Source organism: Sorghum bicolor, chromosome 5, assembly GCF_000003195.3.
Source record: "Sorghum bicolor cultivar BTx623 chromosome 5, Sorghum_bicolor_NCBIv3, whole genome shotgun sequence".
Taxonomy (NCBI): Eukaryota; Viridiplantae; Streptophyta; class Magnoliopsida; order Poales; family Poaceae; genus Sorghum; species Sorghum bicolor.
This window is the reverse complement of record NC_012874.2, coordinates 24,232,357-24,254,872: the sequence shown is the minus strand read 5'-3', so window position 1 is coordinate 24,254,872 and position 22,516 is coordinate 24,232,357. Positions and strand designations below refer to the sequence as shown.

Genomic DNA, 22,516 nt, shown 5'->3' with positions numbered 1-22,516 from the left:
CTTGTAATTCAAATTTTGTTTGGAATTTGGTCTTGCTTGTCAAAGCAAAGTTGCAGAGTTTTAAATTTGGAACAACTTTGTTTTTGGGAGCAAGAGGTGAAAATGATTTTAAATTGGTCCAAATGAATTTAGAAAGAATTTGGAGAAAAGAAATTCAAAAAAAAAAGAGAAAGGGGCAGGCGCTGCTGGGCCAACCCCGCTTCCCTTTCGGCCCAGCAAGCGACCCGGCCTGCCTCCCCTCTCCCTCTCCCTCCCGCGCGCGGACGCGCCTCGCTCCACCCGGCGCCGGCCACGTGGCGGCCGTACGCCGGCGTTGGACGCGCCGCGGCCGGCCTCCAACCCCCCCTGGTCGGGACGCCGGCGCAGGCTCCCAGACCATTTCGCCCGTTCTGTCCCCCGCGCCCTCCTTCTCCTTCCTCCTCCGCTCGCACCGCGCAGCAGCAGCCGCTCCTCCGCGCGCCATTGCTGGAGAGAGCTCCGCCGCTCGTCGCCGGCCACACCAGAGCCTCAAGCTCGACGCCGAGAGCACCAGGGCACTCGCCGTCGCTAGGGTAAGCTCGTGCGAACGTTCAACCGAGGTGAGAGTCCGTCGAGCGCCGTGAGTCGCTCGCCGGAGTTACCCCAAGCTCGCCGGAGTACTCCGCCGCGACGGATCTAGCGTTTCCCTGCGTCTTTTCGCTCGTTCTCTGTTGCGCTAGGTCGGTAGGAAGGTGAGGAAGCTCGGAGAGGCGTTTGCGCACGCTCTACCGCGCCGGAGCAGCCTGGCCACGGCGAGCAGCGCTGCCGTGCCGCCATGCATGCTCGCCGGAGGTGTTCCGGCCGCCCTCTGGTCGATCCAAGGGTACCGTTGGGTGCGTCTTGCTGCGGGGAGCACGTTGGTGCTCACCCCGTGGCCGGAGACCTCACCGCCGGCGAGATCCGCTCGTCGGAGGTGAGCTCCCTCTCTGTCTCGCTGACTGGTGGGGTCGGGGACCCACTGTCAGTCGCAGGGGTACCCCGGTGGGTGTAGATCTGGGTGTGCGTAGCGTTTTTCGTCGGTTTTCTTGAAAAAGTATTTTCCAGAAATTGATTTAAAGTTGTAAAATCTATATCTTGAGTTCTACAGCTCCAAATTGAATGAAATAAATTTTGGTGTGCTCTATATTTCCAGATCTCCAGTTTGATGTAATTGCATGTCATGTTGGAGCAACTTTTCTGTGTGAATATATTTTATCCATGATTTTGTTAAACTTGGAAAATGCATAGTAAATGAAATATGGCTCAGAAAAATGTGAAACTTGATTTGTTGGCTTTGCATGTGTGTTTGCTCACTGGGAAAAAGTGGGTACATGTTATTTAGTGTATAAATGAATTTATGGTAATTTAAATGCTTGCATGGCAGTACTTTATGATTTTTAGTAATTAAATGGGTCATGCAATAAATCTGGAAAAATTTGTGGGTGTTTCTTATGATATTATGCAAATTGTAAAAATATGAAATCTGTGGTTTAACACTTGTATCCCAGTAGAGTGATTTTACTTGCCTTATCAATTAATCTTGTGATTTTTGTGGCTCAAAATAAGTATCCAAAAATCATGAAAAATTTACAGTAGACTTTATGCTTAGCTGGTAGTCTCCTGTAAATTTTGTGGAATTTATTGATGAACAGAATTGCATGTGATTTTTAATGGGCTTAGAAATGAATAAAGAAAACTATGAATGGTTGTATATATAGGTTGAATGGAATAAGTTGGGTTTGGTGTATCTTTGAAGCATCATGGAGGTTGCTGGTTGCATTTGAAAAATAATTATAGAAGAGAATGTAATAGATGTTTGATTCAATTGTTTATTCTTGGATGATGTTGACTACCTTGTAATAAGCATGACCAAGTGCATTACCTATGCATCATAACATGACTCCTTTGGTACTCTCTCATATAAGCATCCACTCGGGCATCTCGCACTCCACTCATGAGCATATATGCATCATACAGGCTCGCAGGAGAACGAGGTGGGAACCGAGGAACCCGAGGAGCTTCAGGAGCAGGAACCTCCGGAAGCACAGGAACCCGGAGAGGAACTGCAGGAGTGTCCGAATCACCGACCCAGCACGTTTGAGAAAGGCAAGCCCCGGAGCATTCTAAGTCTCCCTATTCTCGCTAACTTATGTGATGCACTATACTTGTTCTACTACTGCATTTAAGTGGTAGGAGTTGCCTGATACCGTTGCTGCATATGTACTCCTTGTCATCCCTACTCGTTTATCTACCTTGTCCTATGTAGATAGGCGCGGAGTCTATGCTTAGCTTGCTTAGTCCGGTAGAAGTCGGGTGATGTCCTGTCACCTGCGAGATATAGGTGGATACCTGCTTGATTAAGCAGTGGTTGCTTGGGGAAAGAAATAACCAAGTGTGGAATGTAATTGGAGACCGGGCAGGGTCTTATGGTGGGTTGCCCATAGTGCCCCTGCCTGTGTCGATTAAGGACCGATCGTTGACGGCCCTCTTGTCATGTTGAACGCATGCCCCACACTTAGCTGGAAGGATAAGTCGTTCCGACCGCGAAGCCTGAACACTATCCGGGCCGGGAATCGAGCCGCCACGCGCTGTATTGGTGGTGGTTGAGGAGAACGACGAGGGCGCGGCGCGCAACCTTGGTATACCATGGATACCTCGGTCGCCGGAACGGTCCTCGGGTACTGGCGGTGCCTGCCGAACCCGCGAATTGGTCCTGGATAGTGTAATACGGTGATCTGTAGCTCACTTGATCAGTGAGTGTGGTTTGTGTGGGGAATACCTCGCCAGCTGGTTAGAAATCGATTCGAATCGCCATCGCTCCTGGATAGTGAGCACTTGACATGAGCTTCGTCCTCGTAGTAAGGACTATGGAACACTTGGGTTATAATGAAACGGGTTTATGATTGCTGTGATGAGGTACTATCATAGTCTCATACTTGCTTGTAATAGCACAGGAGCAAACCTAGATAATAGATAATGATACTTTCAACTTGAGCAGGTTAAAAGAAGAAAAGATTTATGTAGGTTCGGGTAATAAAACCTTGCGGTCTTTGCAAAATGGTTGTCAGCTACCCCACCAAATAGCCTTCATGATCCTTGATGAGTCTCTATTTTAAGTTTATGACGGGTAAGTCTAGCTGAGTACCTTCTCGTACTCAGGGTCCTATTCCCATGTTGTTTTGCAGATGGTCAAATGTACTATGGTTATTGCATCCTCTGTCTGTACCCAGCTATGGGTGATGACTAGACCAAGGGCGATGGTCACTCCGTCTCTTCCTTTGCTTTTGTGGGAATGACCAAACTATAGCACTGTATCAGATTTATCGTGTGTGTTGTAATTTCGAACTATGAAACTTCCGCTACTTGAAGAACTTGGTTTGTAATAACTTAAGTACTCCGATGTGTTTCATGAATGTTGTAATTTGGATGTACTTATGGATGGCGGCCGCTAAACTTATTACGATCTTGACTACATGCGATGTGTGGTTTGAAATCCATCGAGATTTCACGGACTACCGGGATTATATGGGCTTAAGCGTGATGGTTCGACTATGCAAATAGTCACTATTAGGCTTAATCTCTTATAATTTGGTCGGTTCTGTTACACCATGCATGCACAATTTTTGTTTAGCACGCCATATGGTCCATGGAGCATATGACTGATTACCAGATCATGCAACTCTGGATATTTGTCCTTGTCTGGTATCTCTGCTGAAATAACACGGTCATATGCATCTGGGGTTGTCAACTTACTCCCTGACTTCATGATTAACAAGAAATGCTCATGTGGCAGCCCCCTCTTTTGGAACTCTGTAACATGGACGTATGCAGCAACATCACCAAAATACTTCTTCTTGATCAGAAGATCTTTTAGATCTCGCAACTTTGCCCTATACACTCTTGCAACAAGTTCTGGCCTATCTTGTGGTTCCTGTCCCGGTTCGAGATTGCTTGTTATCTCTTCCCAGTATGGATTGCATGTCATGGTGATGAAGTAATCTGGCTTTCCAAAACGCTGCACAATAGCCATAGCATTAAGGAATCTTTGTTGCATGTCTCGATCACATCCTGGGAATGATCTTGGCAACACAATTCTCTTGCCAACTTTAGAACCCTGTGTCTCTCCAGCAGAGATAACATCAACCAGTCCCTAAAATACATTTAAACACATATAGTTTTAGCCCAAGGCAGTAATATGGTTGCAAAGTTCATAAAATAATAAATATAAACAAAATAATATGAGTTGTTACCTGGTATAGCTCTGCCCGTATTAGCTTTTGGTTATCAGGATTAGAGTACCAATCTAGCCTCATAGACTCAATCTTTATATACATATCTACAGCCCATTGCTTGAAAAGACGTCCTCCAAATAATATAATGTTAAAAATGCCTCGTCTAACTTGCAACTTGAAGCAGTAGTATTCACGTGCAGTTACATATCTTGTGGACTGTGCTACATCTGCAACTCCACTTAGCATGTCACCTTCTTGAATGTCATTGTCACCTTCTTCCACTTGATTTTCATTATTATTATCAGCTGCAAGATAGATAAAATATTAGATCATTTTATTATATTGTATCATAGCAGCAATTAAATAGTACCAGTATTATAGCAGTAAAAAATATTATTAGTAGGAGATAGTACCTTGATAACCACCAGTAGTCCCATCAACCCTGTTATTAACATTATTAGTAGAAGCCGGAGTTGCGGATGATGGAACTAGTGGAACCCCACTGTACGGCATGAACTTGTTCTATCCTGTTTCACCTCGTGGGTTATATATAGGATAAGCTAATGGGTCATAACAACCATGGTATGCTCGGATATACTGCGGACGATGATCAGTCTTGCCATATACAACCACGCTCCTATCAAAACACCTTTGTGGATCGTTCCCTTCCATCCAGAGATAGCAGCAACTTGGGATGTTGTTGGGGCATTGTACCTTCTCTGATCAGGCGTGACGTTTGTATTGAGTTCAATCCGGTAATCATCCAAGTTTGGAAAAGCACCATTTCTCTTGAAAGTATGAACATATGGGTTATCATGAAGAATTGCAAGGATATTCCGGATGAGATTAATATCAAGATCAGGAGACCTCTTGGCTCTATGTGACAAGGCCTCATCTTCTGTATCATAGAAGTAAAGCTGTAGATGTCGAGCGTTGTCGCCACCTGGCACCAGGTGGTCCAGACGATGGTACAACCCGCCATGAACTCGAAATATATAAATACCGGTCCCTCGTGGACTGTTATATCTGCGATCAAGGGTAACCCCTAGGCTTGCGAAGGCAAAATGTGAGTTGATATAGCGTATATTTTTCCTAAAATATTTTGCATCATCATGCACTTGACTTGTGAATAACCTTTTCAGTTCTGTAGGAACCTCTGGAATATGTATTTGTACTTTTCCTTTTCGACAACAAAACCCGGGTGTCTCGTACTGAAACCTGATCGCACCACAGTAACTGCAGTCAGACACTTGTCTCAATTTATGTCTTTGTGGCAGGTTCTGGTAGATAAACTCATATGGATCATCATCCGTCACACTGTTTTCAGCAGGACCCTTTGGAAGCACGCGATATGACTCGTAATGATGACCTGTGTAGACATATTAGTAATAATATTAATTTAGTAGAGATAAGTATGGTCCACTGAAGCTGGAGTTATAATATTCTTATATATAGTTGTTATCGTAGTACCTTGTCCATCGTCATCATATAAGTTATCATTGTGCAAACCATGGTCGCCGTCCATGGCATGTCCATCGCCATCCCAACCATCATGCGTCGGTTCATATAGTTCACGGTCAAATTCATCTTCATTGGTTTGGACATCTACATGGTTGTGGCACCGATCTAGTATATTCACTTCTGCAAAAAAATAATAAAAAAAGTAAGTACCATAGCATACTTAAAAATGAGTTTTTCTTATTTTAAAAGTAGCATGAGGTTCTTGTTCTCACCTGATTGAACTGAAGTAGGCAATGGACCACTAAGGACTTCTGCAATTTTTTAAAAAATAAATAAATAAGTACAGAAGAATATACTAATAAATGACTTTACTTATAAAATATTTTTTTATTTAAAAGTAGCACAAGGTTCTTGTGCTCACCTGTTTGACCAAAAGTAGGCAATGGACCAGTAAGGACCGTACGTGGGCCTGTACGTTCTGGAATATAATTATCATTTCTATGTAGCCAATCTGTGGGTTCATCGGGTTCATCATTTTCCACTATTGCTGATAATCCAGTTTCAAAATCCACACCTTCACATGTGAATATGATTTGAGGTTCATGTTATATAGGGGTTGGGCCGGCAAACACAAGGGCTTGAAGTTTGTTCACCTGCGGGCGAGGATGTCGGCACTATTTGGCTGAGAATAGTTGTGGTGGTACTATTTTTCAACTCAACTTTTTTCCGTGCTCGATATTGACGCTGGTACTCACGGTGTCTCCTTTTATTATCTTCTCTCTGCTCATCCGTCATCTCAGCTCTTCGTTTCCGTTGTTGTGCATTCCTTCCGTCCATTGCAGTGTTAGAAATATCTGCAGGGTTTCGTTTGTGCGGCAAGTCATATATAGATAGTAGAGTTTAAAATGAATATTTTTGTTTGATATATAGATAGAGTTTAAAATCAATATTTTTGTTTAAAATAAATAAACATGAAGTTATGTATATGATATTTACCACTTGGTCGGATATTTTCATTGCCTGAATTCTGGTCCATCTCGGAGAGATTAGCACCTGTTCATTTTCGATCAGCCATATAAAAGTTGGATTGACTATATAAAAGGCTAACTAATATTAATAAAAAAGTTTTTAAATTATTACCTGTAGTGTTAGAAATATCTGCAGGGTTTTGTTTGTGCGGCAAGTCATATATAGATAGTAGAGTTTAAAATCAATATTTTTGTTTGATATATAGATAGAGTTTAAAATCAATATTTTTGTTTAAAATAAATAAACATGAAGTTATGTATATGATATTTACCACTTGGTCGGATATTTTCATTGCCTGAATTCTGGTCCATCTCGGAGAGATTAGCACCTGTTCATTTTCGATCAGCCATATAAAAGTTGGATTGACTATATAAAAGGCTAACTAATATTAATAAAAAAGTTTTTAAATTATTACCTGTAGTGTTAGAAATATCTGCAGGGTTTTGTTTGTGCGGCAAGTCATATATAGATAGTAGAGTTTAAAATCAATATTTTTGTTTGATATATAGATAGAGTTTAAAATCAATATTTTTGTTTAAAATAAATAAACATGAAGTTATGTATATGATATTTACCACTTGGCCGGATATTTTCATTGCCCAATAAATAGGGCGAATTCTGGTCCATCTCTGAGAGATTAGCACCTGTTCATTTTTGGTCAGCCATATAAAAGTTGGATTGACTATATAAAAGGCTAACTAAAAGTTTTTAAATTATACTCGGGTCAGCGCTACTGCTTTGGGACATGGCCTTCTTCCTTTTTCGGTACTGACGTTGGTACTCACGTTGTTTCCTCCTGACCTCCTCCCTTTGTTCGTCAGACATCTCAGCTCGACGAATCCGTTCCCTCGTCCGCCGGGCCTCATCTTTATATTTGTGCCGTTTGGACATGTATACCAAATTAATAAAACACCCCAAAGCGTTATTATATCTAAACAATGCGAAATCATACCTGCGATACTGGTGATATCACTTAGTGCATCTCGTATATTTCTCGGCGTAGACATGGAGTCAGTGTATCAAGTAGAGGCTGCTGATTTGTTATGCAAGAAGACGTTAGTTGATCATAATACTATGCCGAAGAGATCCGACATATCATCACCTCATAATATATCTTTTTATATATAGCATAATCGATTAAATAATAATATATGTTGCGGAACATCAATTATCAATTATTAGTGAAGGTAAACAAGGTGAAGTAATCAAGCTAACGACCATCTAATTAATTTTTTTGGTTGAAACCATATAATCCTGAAAGTGGGCATCAAATTAGCAATTGTATTAAATTCTCAGTTTTAAAGGTGATTTCTTTAACATTAATTCTAACTTGAATACTTGTATATATCGAAGAGGTCAATGAATGCCAGCACAACGTTGATCATGCCTGCCCGCCTGCAAGCACTGGGTAGGTTGGATCCGTGATATCTTCTCAAATGCTTGCAAACACTGCATACACAACAGAATATGGTCAGATAAATAAAGTGCCTTAGATAAACATGATCGGCCGATCAGGTTGTAAGAGCTTTATTTGGGTTTACCTCAGCTACGTCGGGTTACTCGATGGCTAGCAGCCGGAGAGGAGAGCACGGGGAGGAGGCCGTGTCGGGCGACGGCGTCCGCGCGCGGTGCATGGCATGGCATCGCAGAGGTACTGATGGGATGGGGAGCGGCGTGGTCTGGTCGCCCTCGGTGCCGACCTTGATCACGCCGAGGTAGCAGTCGACGATGTACAGGTCCTGTTCTTCTTATTGTAAGGAAGCCCTAGGTGCAGGCGTCGGCATCCAGCAGGTCCTGGATGCAGCTGCCATCAGCCACGCGAGCGGGCGATGGACTGGGATTGTCGGCGTGGGCGATTGGCAGGCCGCTGGCAGTGTTTTGTAGTTGCCGGCGGAGATCGGTTGCCGGCGGAGATCTTTGACAAAGATCAAATTATAATTTTGCCTGGGCGGCCAGTGCGTTAGAGGCGGAGATGTGTGGCAGTTTGCGTGATTTTTTTTTTGATTTTGGGTTGGAGGCGGAGATCTATCGAACAGCAGGCGTGGATTTGTTTTTTTATCCTTGCGTGATCTCCAGATCGTTCCTGGCAAGGGTGAGGTGCGGGTGTGAGAAGCCTGCATCAAACTTTGTCTCTCAGCGCTTGGATCTGACGTAGTTCTTTTGTGAGCCATTGATTTTGATGGAGGCTAATTCTTGTGTACAATTTCCTAGGTACACATGGTTACACAATGGTTAGACTACTCAGCGGGGGACGTTTTCTCTACTATAATTGACCACTTGGGATAGTCTACCTATTCATATAACTTCATCGTTTCCATATAAGAGATTATTTTATTGGTTTATTTTAGCCGGCAATTTATTCCAATACTCTCCTAAATTTTATTTAGCAAACTTAATATCAAATAGAAAGATAGATATCGATATAAATAAATAGGGAAATCTTTATTTGGGTTTATATAGTTATGCATCTTTTTATTTGTTTCAGATTAACATAGCACACTTAATAAATATATAAGTGAGTGATACTTAGCTGGATAAATGGGGGTGCTCTCCCCCAAGCTGGATGTTGAAGTAGTCTGTTGGTGTTGCTCACTGGCAGTGAAGGTATACTAGTCCTCCCAGAGTGTAAGGGATGGTTGGTGTTGAGATAGCAATCTGACTGTTGTAGACAACACCCCAACAAGGGATAGAACGTCCTTCTGCCTGTTGGTTCTTCTTGATCCTTCAAATTGTTGTGTGGGAAAGCCAAGCTTCACAACCAAATCTGATCTCACCAATTTGTTGGAACTCCTGCTATCAATGATGGTGAGAACACGACAACCCTACACAGTGAGATACATCTGGAACAAATTGTGGCACTAGATCTGCTTCTCTTCTTCATGTCCCACACGTGAACTCAACACACGCTACACAAGAAGGCTAGGATAGCCCACGGAGGCAGCCACAGAGTCAATGGCAATGGTCTCCGTGTCTTGTTCACCCTCGGTGGAATCTATAGCAATGTTAGCAGCAAGAGCTAAATCATCTTCAACATCACTAGCACCTACATATCCATCCTCGATATCAATGAAAGTGCGATGACTGTGCAATCCTTCATGACATGTCCCATGTCGTTGCATCGATGGCAAATGATTTTCAATGTTGGGCGAGGAGGAGCTAGTGGAAGTACGTGGAGTGGCACCTTTCTTCAGCTATACGGGCTGCACATTAGATAATTTACATATCCCAGAAGAAAATGCAGGTGTAGATGGCTATGGTGCAATAGAATTCTTGGGTGTCTCCAGCTCGTAACGCTGCTAAAAATTGATCCTATTGTTAGACCTAAAAGACTGGTATTGCTTGCGTCCCTATACTTCATGTTCTGCCTTAATAGCAAGATGGTACAATTGGGAAAAAATTGTCGGTGTTTTCCCCACGGGGGGTCACACGAACGAGTAAAACTAGTGCGTGCTCCCCTTTCTAGATGTTGATGCAAGAAAAGACACAAAGATTTATCCTGGTTCGGGCAAGAGAAGGCCCTACATCCAGCGGTGGGGGAGAGTTTCTATTATCTTGCACCTAAGTGCTTGTACAGGGGTGAATACAGGCATGAGATGGGGTATGGAAGCTCTACTACGTGTCCCCTCCATATCCGCTCCTGGGCTTCCCCTTTTATAGTTCCAAGGGGAGGCCTAGGTTACATGCATAGGCAACAGAATAGGGGTCGATAGGGGTGCAGCGCGCTAACCTACTCGAGGTCTCCGTACCGGTGTGGCCTCGAGCCATCTTGTCTTGGTACCTTGATAATGATTGTGCATGCCCCTGAATCCTGCTCCTGCGCGCCGTTCTAGACTAGTTTATCTGTTGCACGCTTGTACGTCGTGGCAGCAGCTACGTCGGAGTGGTTGTAGTGCTGTCATTCGTCGCCCGAGCCTTCTCTAGGAAGCAAACGTGCCTATTCAAGGGTCAAGTGCCATATAGTGCCTTGCCGGCCAGAGCGCTAACCTTGGGCGTCTCGAGGGGGGTCTTGATTAGACATTCCGACCCATTCCCTGCGACCTGCCACGTTCTAGCTCGTTTGGCGGGGAAGGCTGCAAAAGGAACGACGGGACGGATGCTTGTTCCCTATCACGCTGTGACTGACGGGTTAGGTGAGAATGCGGCAGGCGCATTAAATGCCCTGGTCCCCGTGCCCGCGTCAGGCGGCGGGCGGCGTCCTTGCGCTCGAGGCCTCCCGATTCATACGAGCCTGTTTCCGTATTCGACGGTAGCCGGTGCCTGAGCCCTGGTCGATGTTGTAACAGAACCGACCAAATTATAAGAGACTAAGCCTAACAGTGACCATTTGCATAGTCAAACCATCGAGCTTAAGCCCATATAATCCCGGTAGTCCGTGAAATCTCGAAGGATTTCAAACCACATATCGTACAGCGGTCGCCATCCACAAGTACATCTAGATTTCAACATTCTTAAAATACATCGGAGTTCTTAAAATTATTACAAACCAAGTTCTTCAAATAGCGGAAGCTTCATAGTTCGAAAATACCACACACACACTGAGTCTGATACAGTGCCATAGTTCGGTCATTCCCACAAAAGCAAAAGAGAAGACGGAGTGACCATCGCCCTTGGTCTAGTCATCACCCATGGCTGGGTACAGACAGAGGACGCAATAACCATAGTACATTTGACCATCTGCAAAACAACATGGGAGTAGAACCCTGAGTACGCGAATGTACTCTGCTAGACTTACCCGTCATAAACTTAAAATAAAGACTCTTCAAGGATCATGAAGGCTATATAGTGGGGTAGCTGACAACCATTTTGCATAACCGCAGGATTCTATTATCATAATCTACATAAATCTTTCTTCTTTTAATTTGCTCAAGTTGAAAGTATCATTACCTATTATCTAGGTTTGCACCTGCACTATTACAAGCAAGTATAGTGATATGATAGTACCTCATCATAGCATTCTCAAAACCATTTATCAATATAACCCAAGTGTTCCATAGTCCTTACTACGAGGACGAAGCTCATGTCAAGTGCTCACTATCCAGGAGCGATGGCGATTCGAATCGATTTCTAACCAGCTGGCGAGTTTATTCCCCACACAAACCACACTCACTGATCAAGTGAGCTACAGGTCACCGTATTGCACTATCTAGGACCAATTCGCGGGTTCGACAGGCACCGCCCGTACCCGAGGACCGTTCCGGCGTTCGAGGTATCCAAGGTATACCAAGGTTGCGCGTCGCGCCCTCGTCGTTCTCCTCAACCATCACCAATACAGCGCGTACATCGGGCCGATTCCTGGCCCGGATAGTGCTCAGGCTTCGCGGTCGGAACGACTTATCCTTCCAGCTAAATGTGGGGCATGCGTTCAACATGACAAGAGGGCCGTCAACGATCGGTCCTTAATCGACACAGGCAGGGGCACTATGGTCAACCCACCATAAGACCCTGCCCGGTCTCCAATTCCATTCCACACTTGGTTATTCTTTTCCCAAAGCAACCACTGCTTAATCAAGCAGGTATCCACCAATATCTCGCAGGTGACAGGGAATCACCCGACTTCTACCGGACTAAGCAAGCTAAGCATAGACTCCGTGCCTATCTACATAGGACAAGGTAGATAAACGAGTAGGGATAACAAGGAGTACATATGCATCAACGGTATCAAGCAATTCCTATCACTTAAATGCAGTATAGTGGAACAAGTATAGTATATCATGTAAGTTAGCGAGAATAGGGAGACTTAGAATGCTCCGGGGCTTGCCTTTATCAAACGTGCTAGGCCGGTGATCCGGACACTCCTGTAGCTCCTCTCCGGGTTCTGGTGCTTCCGGTGGTTCCTGCTCCTGAATCTCCTCTGGCTCCTCGGGTCCCACCACGTTCTCCTACGAGCCTGTATGATGCATGTGTGCTCATGAGTGGAGTGCGAGATGCTCGAGTGGATGCTTGTATGAGAAGGTACCAAATGATCATGACATGATGCATAGGTGATCTACTTGGTCATGCTCATTACACGGTAGTCAACATCATCCAAGAACAGACAATTGAATTTAACATCTATTGCATTCTCTTCTACAAATTGTTTTCAAGTGTAACCAGCAACCCACATGATGCTTCAAAGATACAACAAACCCCTTTTTATTCTATTTAACCCATATATAACAATTCATAATTTTCTTTATTCATTTCTAGGCCCATCAAAATTTGAATGCAGTTCAGTTCATCTATAGATTCCACAAAAATTATAGGAGACTACCAGTCAAGCATAAAGTCTACTATAAATTTTTCATAATTCTTGGATACTTATTTTGAGCTACAAAAATCACAAGATTATTACATAAAGGCAAATACAATTACTCTACTGTGGTATAAGTGTCAAACAGCAAATTTCATATTTTTACAATTTGTCTAATATCATAAGAAACATCCACAAAAATTTCCAGATTAATTGCATGATCCAAATTTTTATTAAAAATCATAAACCACTGCCATGCAAGCATTTAAATCACTATAAATTCATTTATACACCAAATAATGTGTAGCAATATTTTCCCAGTGAGTTAACATACATGCAGAGCCAACAAATCAAGTTTCACATTTTTCTGAGCCATATTTTAATTACTATGCATTTTCTAAGTTTAGCAAAAGCATGGATTAATTATTTCTGTCCAGAAAAATTGTTTAAACATGACATGCAATTACATGAAACTGTAGATCTGAAAATAGAGAGCACACCAAAATTTATTTCATCAGATTTGGAGCTGTAGAACTCAAGATATGGATTTTACAAGTTTTAAATCGATTTCTGGAAAACATTTTCTGAAAATCAAATCGAAATCGGGATCAAAAATGCTAAAGACACCCAGATCTACACCCAACGCGGTCCCCCTGCGACTGACAGTGGGCCTCTGACCCCACTGGTCAGCGAGACCGAGAGGGAGGGCACCTCCGACGAGCAGATCTCGCCGGCGGTGAGGTTCCCGGCCACGGGGTGAGCACCATCGTGCTTCCCGCAGCGAGGCGCACCCAGCGGTACCCTCGGATTGGCCGGAGGATGTCCGAAGCACCTCCGACGAGCATGCATGGCGGCACGGCGGCGCTGCTCGCCGTGGACAGGCTGCTCCGGTGCGGTAGAACACGCGCAAGGGCTCCTCCGAGCTTCCTCGTCGAACTACGCATCTAAAGCGCCAAAAAGCAAGCGAAACGAGGCGAAAACGAACGAGATTCGACGCGGTGGAGCTCTCCGGCGAGGTCGGAGCAACTCCGACGAGTGATTCACGGCACTCGACGGGCTCTCACCTCGGTAAAACGTTCGCAGGAGCTTACCGCGATGACGGTGAGTGCTCTGGTGGTTTCGGCGTCGAGGTTGGGGCACTGGCGTGGCCGGCGGTGAGCAGCGGAGCTGCTCCGGCGATGTCGCTGCGGCGGAGCACCTACGGCTTCGGTTGCACTCGCGAGCGGAGGGAGGAGGGAGGGGCGCGGGCGACAGAACGAATGGAGCGGCCTGGGAGCTCGGGCCGGCGTCCCGACCAGGTGAAGCCGGTCGGCTGCGGCGCGCCCATCGCCGGCGTACGGCCGCCACGTGGCCATCGCTGGCTGAGACGAGGCGGGCGTCCGCGCGCGGGAGAGAGGGGGAGGGGGACACAGGCCGGGCCGCTGCGTGGCCCCAAAGGGAGGCGGGGTTGGCCCAGCAGCGCCTGCCCCTTTTCCATTTTTTTTTGAATTTCTTTTCTCAAATTCTTTTCTAAATTCATTTGGACCAATTTAAAAATCATTTTCACCTCTTTCTCCCTAAAGCAAAGTTGTTCTAAAATAAAAACCCTACAACTTTGTTTTAATAAGCAAGACCAAATTCCAAGTAGAATTTGAATTACAAATTAAAACTAGTTCTAGGTTTTCAAATAAACTCATTTTGGGGATTTTGTATAAATTCCATTTCTCAAATTCTATTGCTCCAAAAATTGCACAAAAAATATTCTTAAATCTTCTTGCACACAATTCAACCTAGTTTGAATATTTCACATTTTTAGAAGCAAGCATCATATTTTTAACATATTTAAAGCACATGGAATAAAACACATAAAATCATATTTTGGGATGAATGACATGCTCATGATGCTATGCTTGATGAGAATGCTTATGCATTGCTTTGGTAAGACTAAGTGTATGCTTAACACCTAGGGTGTTACAGCCCTTCCCCCCTTAGGGAAATCTCGTCCCGAGATTTTGGGTTACTAACCATTTCTTATGAAATTTTGGATAAACTGTTTTCAGGTAATCCTCGGTTTCCCAGGTGGCATCCCTATCGTCATGATGACTCCACACCACCTTGTATGTTCTGACAACTCTGTTTCGGGTCACTCGTTCCTTGGTATCCACAATTCCCACTGGCTGCTCTTTATACTATAAGTCTGCTTTTATTTTGATCCCTCGAGGTTCAATCCTCTGCTCAGGTACTTTCAAACATTTTCGTAGCTGCGACACATGGAAGACCGGAAAGATCGAGCTCAACTCTTCAGGTAACTGAATCTTGTAGGCCACGGGGCCTTTCCTCTCCAGTATTTGTTACGGTCCCACATATCGGGGTGCAAGCTTGCGTCGAACTCGGAAACGTTGAACTTTCTTCATTGGCGTAACCTTGAGGTACACATAGTCACCTACTTTGAATTCAAGTGGTCTTCTTCTCTTATCAGCATAACTCTTTTGTCGCGATTGGGCTGCCCGCATATGCTGCTGTATGATTTGCACCTTTTTTCTCTGCTTCATTCACGAAGTCGATACCATAGTATCTCCTTTCACCAGGTTCATCCCAATTTAACGGAGTTCTACACCTTCGACCACACAAAGCTTCGAACGGGGCCATCTTGATACTCTCTTGGTAGCTGTTATTGTATGAGAATTCAGCCAGAGGTATCCATGACTCCCATGATCCCTTGGACGATAGCACACAGGCCCTCGGCATATCTTCTAATACTTGATTTAGCCTCTCAGTTTGACCTGAGGTCTGGGGATGGTACGCCGTGCTTCTTATCAGACTGGTCCCCAAATTCTTATGCATTCGCTCCCAGAAGTGAGCGGTGAACTGTGGTCCTCTATCTGATATGATGGTCTTGGGAATACCATGCAACTTGACAATCTCAGCCATATATATATCGGCATACTCGGGAGGTCTATATGTGTTCTTAACTGAAATGAAATGAGCCGACTTGGTCAATCGATCTATGATTACCCAAATCGAGTCATTCCCCTTCCTCGTGGTTGGTAAACCTGTGATAAAGTCCATGCTGACCTCTTCCCATTTCCACTATGGAACTGATAACGGTTGCAACAGACCTGCAGGTTTCATATGGATGGCCTTAACTCTGCAACACGTGTCACAACGGGCCACATATGCGGCTATTTCTTTCTTCATCTTGGTCCACCAAAAGTGGGGTCTTAGGTCTTGATATATTTTACTACTGCCATGATGAATAGAAAGCTTAGAGAGATGGGCTTCATCCATGACGCGATTCTTCAATTCCCGATCCTTCGGGACTACTAACCGATGTTGAAACCACAGTACCCCTTTCTCATCAACTCGAAACTGAGTTTTTGGGTCATCTTTGATTTTCTCCTTGATGTGGAAAATACCCTTGTCTGTCTTCTGACCCTCGATGACTTGACTCTCAAGTGAGCAACTGAGCTGTATGTGGCATAAGACTTCAGGATGCATGAGGTTAAAACCATCTTCAAACAACGGTTGAACCACTTGATAGTGCGGTTTATGACTCAGAGCGTCTGCTACTACATTAGCTTTGCCTGGATGACAGTGAACTTCCAAATCATAGTCCTTGATTAACTCTAACCACCGTCGTTGCCTCATATTCAGCTCGGACTGAGTGACGATGTACTTCAAACTCTTATGATCGGTATAAATATGACACTTATTTCCTAGCAGATAGTGTCTCCAAATCCTCAAAGCGTGCACTACTGCTGCTAACTCGAGGTCGTGAGTTGGGTAGTTGACTTCGTGCTTTCTCAACTGTCATGAAGCATAAGCTATCACCCTGCCATCTTGCATCAACACACACCCCAAGCCACTTTTTGACGCGTCGCAAAACACATCAAAAGGCTTTTCGATATTGGGTTGCGCCAGAACGGGAGCAGTGGTTAGCAACTTTTGCAAGGTGCGGAAGGCTAGCTCACACCCCTCCGTCTAGAAAAACTTATGATCCTTTTGTAGCAAACTTGTCATTGGCTTAGCAATCTTGGAGAAGTCAGGTATGAAAGGACGATAATACCCGGCCAGACCAAGAAAACTTCTAACTTCCGAGACAGAAGTTGGTGCCTTCTAGTCCATAACTTCCTGCACTTTTGACGGATCCACAACAATCCCTTCTTCAGACAGAATGTGCCCTAGGAAAGGAACTTTCTTCATCCAGAACTCACACTTGCTGAACTTGGCATATAACTGATGCTCTCGTAATCGTGTTAACACAATTCTCAGATGCTCGGCGTGATCTTGCTCATTTTCTGAATAAACCAGGATATCATCGATAAACACCACAACAAACTTATCTAATTCTGGCATAAAGACTGAATTCATCAAATACATAAAGTATGCAGGAGCATTTGTCAACCCAAAGGACATGACCAGATACTCATACAACCCATATCTGGTGGAAAAAGCAGTCTTCGGGATATCTTGCGGACGAATCTTGATTTGGTGATACCCAGATCTCAAATCTATCTTGGAAAACACTTTTGCCTTGGACAACTGATCAAATAATATATCGATCCTTGGCAAGGGGTACTTATTCTTGATTGTCACTGCATTGAGTGGACGATAGTCCACGCACATGCGCAACGATTGATCCTTCTTTTTCACAAACAACGGTGGACAACCCCATTCCGATGAACTTGGCCGGATGAACCCTTTATCCAGTAACTCCTTTAGTTGATTCTTCAACTCAGTGAGTTCGTTTGGTGGCATCCGGTACGGCCTTCTAGATTTTGGTGCTGTACCTGGTATCAACTCGATTGCAAACTCTACTTCCCTATCTGGAGGAAGTCCTGGCAATTCCTCAGGAAAAACATCAGGGAACTCACATACCATGGGTATGTGTTCTAGTGGAACCACCTGTACTGCACATGAAAGACTAGCAAAGTCTAACCGTCGGGGTAGCCTGACCTGAAGCAGACCTTCCCCCTACGGGTCTTTGAGGGAAAGAGTTCTATTCCAAGCATCTATAACTGCACCCCAGTCGGTCATCTTATTCATTCCAATGATGACATCCAAAACCAGCCCTGGCATGACCACAAGGTTTACACGAAACCTTCGGCCACTGATATCCAAGGTAACTCCTGTTACTGTTTTGTTAGTCAACACATCAGCCCCGGCTGAGCTGATGCGATAGCCATAACCCAACTCAGTAACTGGCTGGTCATGCTTTTGTGCAAATGCTTGGCTCATGAATGAATGCGATGATCCAGAATCAAACAAAACAACTGCAAGATGTTGGTTGACAGGAAACATACCAGCTGTTACCGGTTCTCCTTCCGGGATCTCCTCGATCGAGGTATGGTGCACACAAGCTGGATAGGTTGGCTGCTGCCTCTTGGGGAAGGGACATTCCTTAGCAAAGTGCCCCATCTTGTGGCAGTTGTAGCACGGACCCTTGGGCGCATTGTTGGCGGCAGGTGCTGCAGCTTGAATTGCCTTTGGCTTGGCAGGAGCTATCGCCACCTTGTACGGCTTCTGCTGCGTTGGATGTCCGGTGTTCCTTCTCTGCGGCGGTCTGAACCTAGCACCTGGGGCAGGAGGACGATACTGTTGTCGCCCCGCCACTGGTGCCCTAGGCTGGGATGATCCGGCTTCAAAAGCCCTCTTACGTGACTTGGATGCACTGTAGTTGTTGTTATTGTTTTCTTGGGTTAGACAGTCACTGATGTAAGCATTGAAGGTAGCCCGGGTCCCTGTACCCATGGTCTTCAGCATCTTTGGGTTCAATCCTCTCTGAAAACTAGCAATCTTCTTGGCCTCCGTGTTCACGAACTTAGGGGCGTAGCGAGCGAGATTGTTGAAAGCGTGTAGATATTCTTTCACTGATTTCGTCCCCTAGGACAGCCTCATGAACTCCCCAACCTTCATTTCGACCACACCCGGAGGAATGTAATTTCCCCAGAAAGCGGTGGTGAAGCGGTTCCAGGTGATTGGGGTCCCCTCTGGGTAGGTAGTACGGTGATGGGACCACCAAATTCCAGCGGGTCCTTGAAGCTGGTGTGCTGCGTACTTAGCCTTGAGTTCTTCTGTCATCCGAAGAAGACAGAACTTCTGCTCCATGGTATTGATCCACTCATCTGCCTCGAGCGGCTCCAAAGCCTCCTTAAAGACTGGTGGCTTGGTATCTATGAAGTCCTTGAAAGAGCTGTACTGATTGACTTCACGGCCGCCCTGGTTATCCCGACAACGGGTGTTGCCAGCTATGTTGCGCAGAGCTTCTTCCAGGTTGCGCTGCATTTGTTCCATGTTGCGTTGGCTTCCCAGAAACTACGCGAAAAACACGTCCGTAGTGTACGGAGGAGGTGGTGGTGGCGGTGATGGTGCTCTGTCCTCATTCCGTTGAGCCCCACCTCCGGACGTACCCGCTCCAAGACCCGGGTTGCTGTTACCCCCGCCACGTGTTTGAACCATCTGCATACGTCAATGATAAGCAATTGTTAGGAGTTGCCATCAATGGTAGACATGTGTAGAATTATGCCGTACTGAATTTACTGAGGGAATAAATTCGCACAATAAATAGAAGCACAACAATTCATCATCCACGCACAACATCACTAACATATTACTTATCGTTCAAGCAACAATGTTCACATACGTTCAAAATTGCCAGCATACATACACTGGACTTCCCACATCATCTCATAAAGTTTTACATGGCTCAGATCCAAAAGTACAAGACATGCCATGCAACATACAACAACAAAAGAAGAAGGACTAGCTCTTGAGCCCTAGCATCTACTAGCTATGGTCACTGTCCATGTCGGAGCCCTCCTCGTCCTCATCTCCACTAGCAGCTGCTCCTATCTCGGGATCCTCATCCATCTCGTCCTCAGAGTCTAGGTCAGCTGCTCCAGGCAGGTGATGAGGGTGGAGCTGGTTATGCAGCTGGTGGATCTCCTCATGCAAGTTCTCATTGTACTCCTCAGCATTAGCTAGCTGCTGCTCTAGCTCTAGCTGTCGGGCCCTCAAAGTGTCCTCCTCGTGCCAGGCTTCATTCCTCTGACCAAGCACATGGACTAGCATGCGCTCGCAGTTCCTGTGAGCAGTAGTCACCCTGTCCCTCTGCTCTCACACTGCAAGCAGGTCCTGGCTCAGCTCACTGTTCTTCTGGACCGCCTGGTCCCTCTCTCGGGTCACGCGGGCCAGCTCTGCCTGCAGCCTCTCAACCTCCGAGTCGAACTCACACTGCAACTGGCGCTTCTCATCCTGGATAGTGAGAAGAGACCCGGACAAGCGACCCAAACAACGCTCCAGGCCCCCATAGGTCTTCATCAAGGCGTACATAGCACTCATAGCTGCGCTGTCACTGTGCTGGTCCTCATCCGCACTCCTCTCTAGAGCGTTCACCTCGGACTGATCCCACACCGAAGTGTAGGGGTCACCCCGAGGAAACACCCCAGCGAAGGCGTGGGCCAGCTCCTGTGGAAACCTCTCCATGAGGTCCCTCAGAACTGCGAAAGCTGCCCTGCTGGCACCGTGGAAAGGCGTGATACCTCGGGACTCATACACCCAGCCGCCCCAAGTGGGGTCTCCTCCACTGGTAGGGACAACTGCCTCGATCCCCACCAGTGTCCCGTCACCAAGCAGCTCCTTATCCCAATAGTAGCGAGGCTCCCTTCCTTCAGGATACCCCTATTGATATTTGGTAACGCAATTAGAAAATGATCCGCAAGCGCACGGATATCGGTGAGCATTTCACCCGGGAGGTTTTCTAGAGTTATCGTATTTATATTTTTACCACTGGGAGAAAGGGTGCATCTGACTAACCAAATCTATTGCTACTATCCCTTTAGGCTACAAAGAATGTCTCTCGATGTGAGTGATGTATAGAGAAGACTGCAACCGTAGTCTCGTTCTAACCTTGGTAAGGATGATCTACTGTTCTATTGGGGAGGCTCACGGAATCTAGACAACACAAAGGATGTTCGACCCGCACCTATAAACCTACCCGTCCCGCTAACGAGATGTGATCTGCAAAGGTAACTCGGAATAGTCACGTTCCTCGCTACTACCACGGTCCAGCTAGTCAGGGGATATCTATGAGTACCCTAGCCTAAACACCACGTTTACGCTATCAAGTGATTACTCTAATACTCAACCGGAAGAGGATTAAAGTAAACTCATAAACCAAAGAACAATAAAATAAGAACTTACTAGTATTAGAAGTCGAATTACAGAAGAATTTTAGAAGCAAGCCTCGGGTTAGGAGACTTGATCCCGCAGGTACAATTCGGAGTAGACACCGACAGGCCGGCCTTCCTTCGATCCACATCTCCACTCTATCTCTCTCAATCTAGTAGAAACTAGAAGATCTATTTCTACTTTACATTGGTTGCTAAGCCTAAAAAGAAATATTATTTAGGGAAGAGGTTTTCCTTCGAGGGCACCCCTCAATCTCTATGATAATTTCTTGTCTCCTCCTGGGGCCAGAGGGGGTCTCCTTATATAGTCCTCCCCTTCTATGCGTTTTTGGGTCGATAGGCGAGGTGGTACTATGTTATTCTGGATCAAATAGGTCGGTGGAACGTCGTGTGCGAAGAGAGTCCGGAACGGAGACCAGAGGTGGGCGGGCGCGCAGGTCCTCAGGGCGGGCGCCCTGGGCCTGGCCCCTTTCGGGCTCCGCTTCCTTCCCGTGGCTTCTGGAGCCTTCTAGATGGTAGAAAATTGCGCGGTGGGTTGATATCTCTATGTAATCCCGACATGTGGGCCTTTCTTCCTTATTTCCTGATAACCCCCTGCAGAAATAGACAAACACCAAAACTCGTGGAATTCTGTCAGATAAAACCCTAAGTCTAGATGTTGATTTCATTTGGATCCTTTTCTTTGTTTATTTGGTAATTAAATTTGATACTTAAGGACCGTCAACAAACTCCCCCAAGCTTACCTCTTGCTCGTCCCTGAGCAAGGATGAACTCAAGAGTTTCTGCAGTGGTTTCATTTCTTAGAAGTACACACGCATTTAAGCAAGATCTCATCTCTGAGTTAGAATAAACTGTTAAGACTTAAAACTTACTTACTTTACCTACACTATAGGACTTGTAACCGTCACTTCTGTCTTGAGTGGTTAAAAGATAGAACAGTCTAGCCAAGTGCCATGTCTCTTATTCTTGATCAGCTATAGCTTTGGGGTTTTTGCAGATTTTCAAATAAAACTCAGAAATTCCTTGTATGATTCTCTCAGGTCTCTCTTTTGTGGTATTTTTGGATCCTTACCAAGGCTGTGATGGTATATGCCTTCTCTCAAGATATGTAGTATTTGTGGTATGAAGCATAGTGACATTGTCTTCTCTCTCACCCTACTCTAATAAGGCTTTAATATCTGGAGCTCATAGGTGGGAGATAAAGTATACATACTTACAAGACATTTATTGCATAGTCAAACCATGGATCCAAAGAAACAAATCAATAAGTCAAATCAAGATGTGCATGTGTGGCGAATGAATGGTGTATGGTGATGATGGTGATAACAATGGTGGTGGAAGTCTATTTCTACTTTGCTCTTTGAGGGGATACATACCTTCCTTGCTTTTGAAACTTTATG

The 22,516-nt window shown here is 45.2% G+C and overlaps 2 protein-coding genes and 1 long non-coding RNA gene across 3 annotated transcripts; all 3 read right to left on the bottom strand.

The window, feature by feature from the left end:
• Positions 3,575-5,157, bottom strand: LOC110435807. The gene is made up of 3 exons (XM_021461857.1): positions 4,643-5,157; positions 4,248-4,534; positions 3,575-4,147 (listed from the first exon to the last, which is right to left on the bottom strand). Exons 1-3 carry the CDS (start codon positions 4,740-4,742, stop codon positions 3,599-3,601), a joined length of 936 nt encoding a protein of 311 aa, XP_021317532.1. The 5' UTR covers positions 4,743-5,157; the 3' UTR covers positions 3,575-3,598.
• Positions 4,790-7,287, bottom strand: LOC110435907. Its single transcript, XM_021462010.1, has 6 exons — positions 6,687-7,287; positions 6,344-6,544; positions 6,112-6,264; positions 5,963-6,001; positions 5,700-5,870; positions 4,790-5,598 (listed from the first exon to the last, which is right to left on the bottom strand). Exons 1-6 carry the CDS (start codon positions 6,724-6,726, stop codon positions 4,790-4,792), a joined length of 1,413 nt encoding a protein of 470 aa, XP_021317685.1. The 5' UTR covers positions 6,727-7,287.
• On the bottom strand, positions 7,293-7,798 carry LOC110435808. Its single transcript, XR_002453653.1, has 3 exons — positions 7,672-7,798; positions 7,439-7,585; positions 7,293-7,363 (listed from the first exon to the last, which is right to left on the bottom strand). It is a non-coding gene; the product is annotated as an uncharacterized LOC110435808 (long non-coding RNA).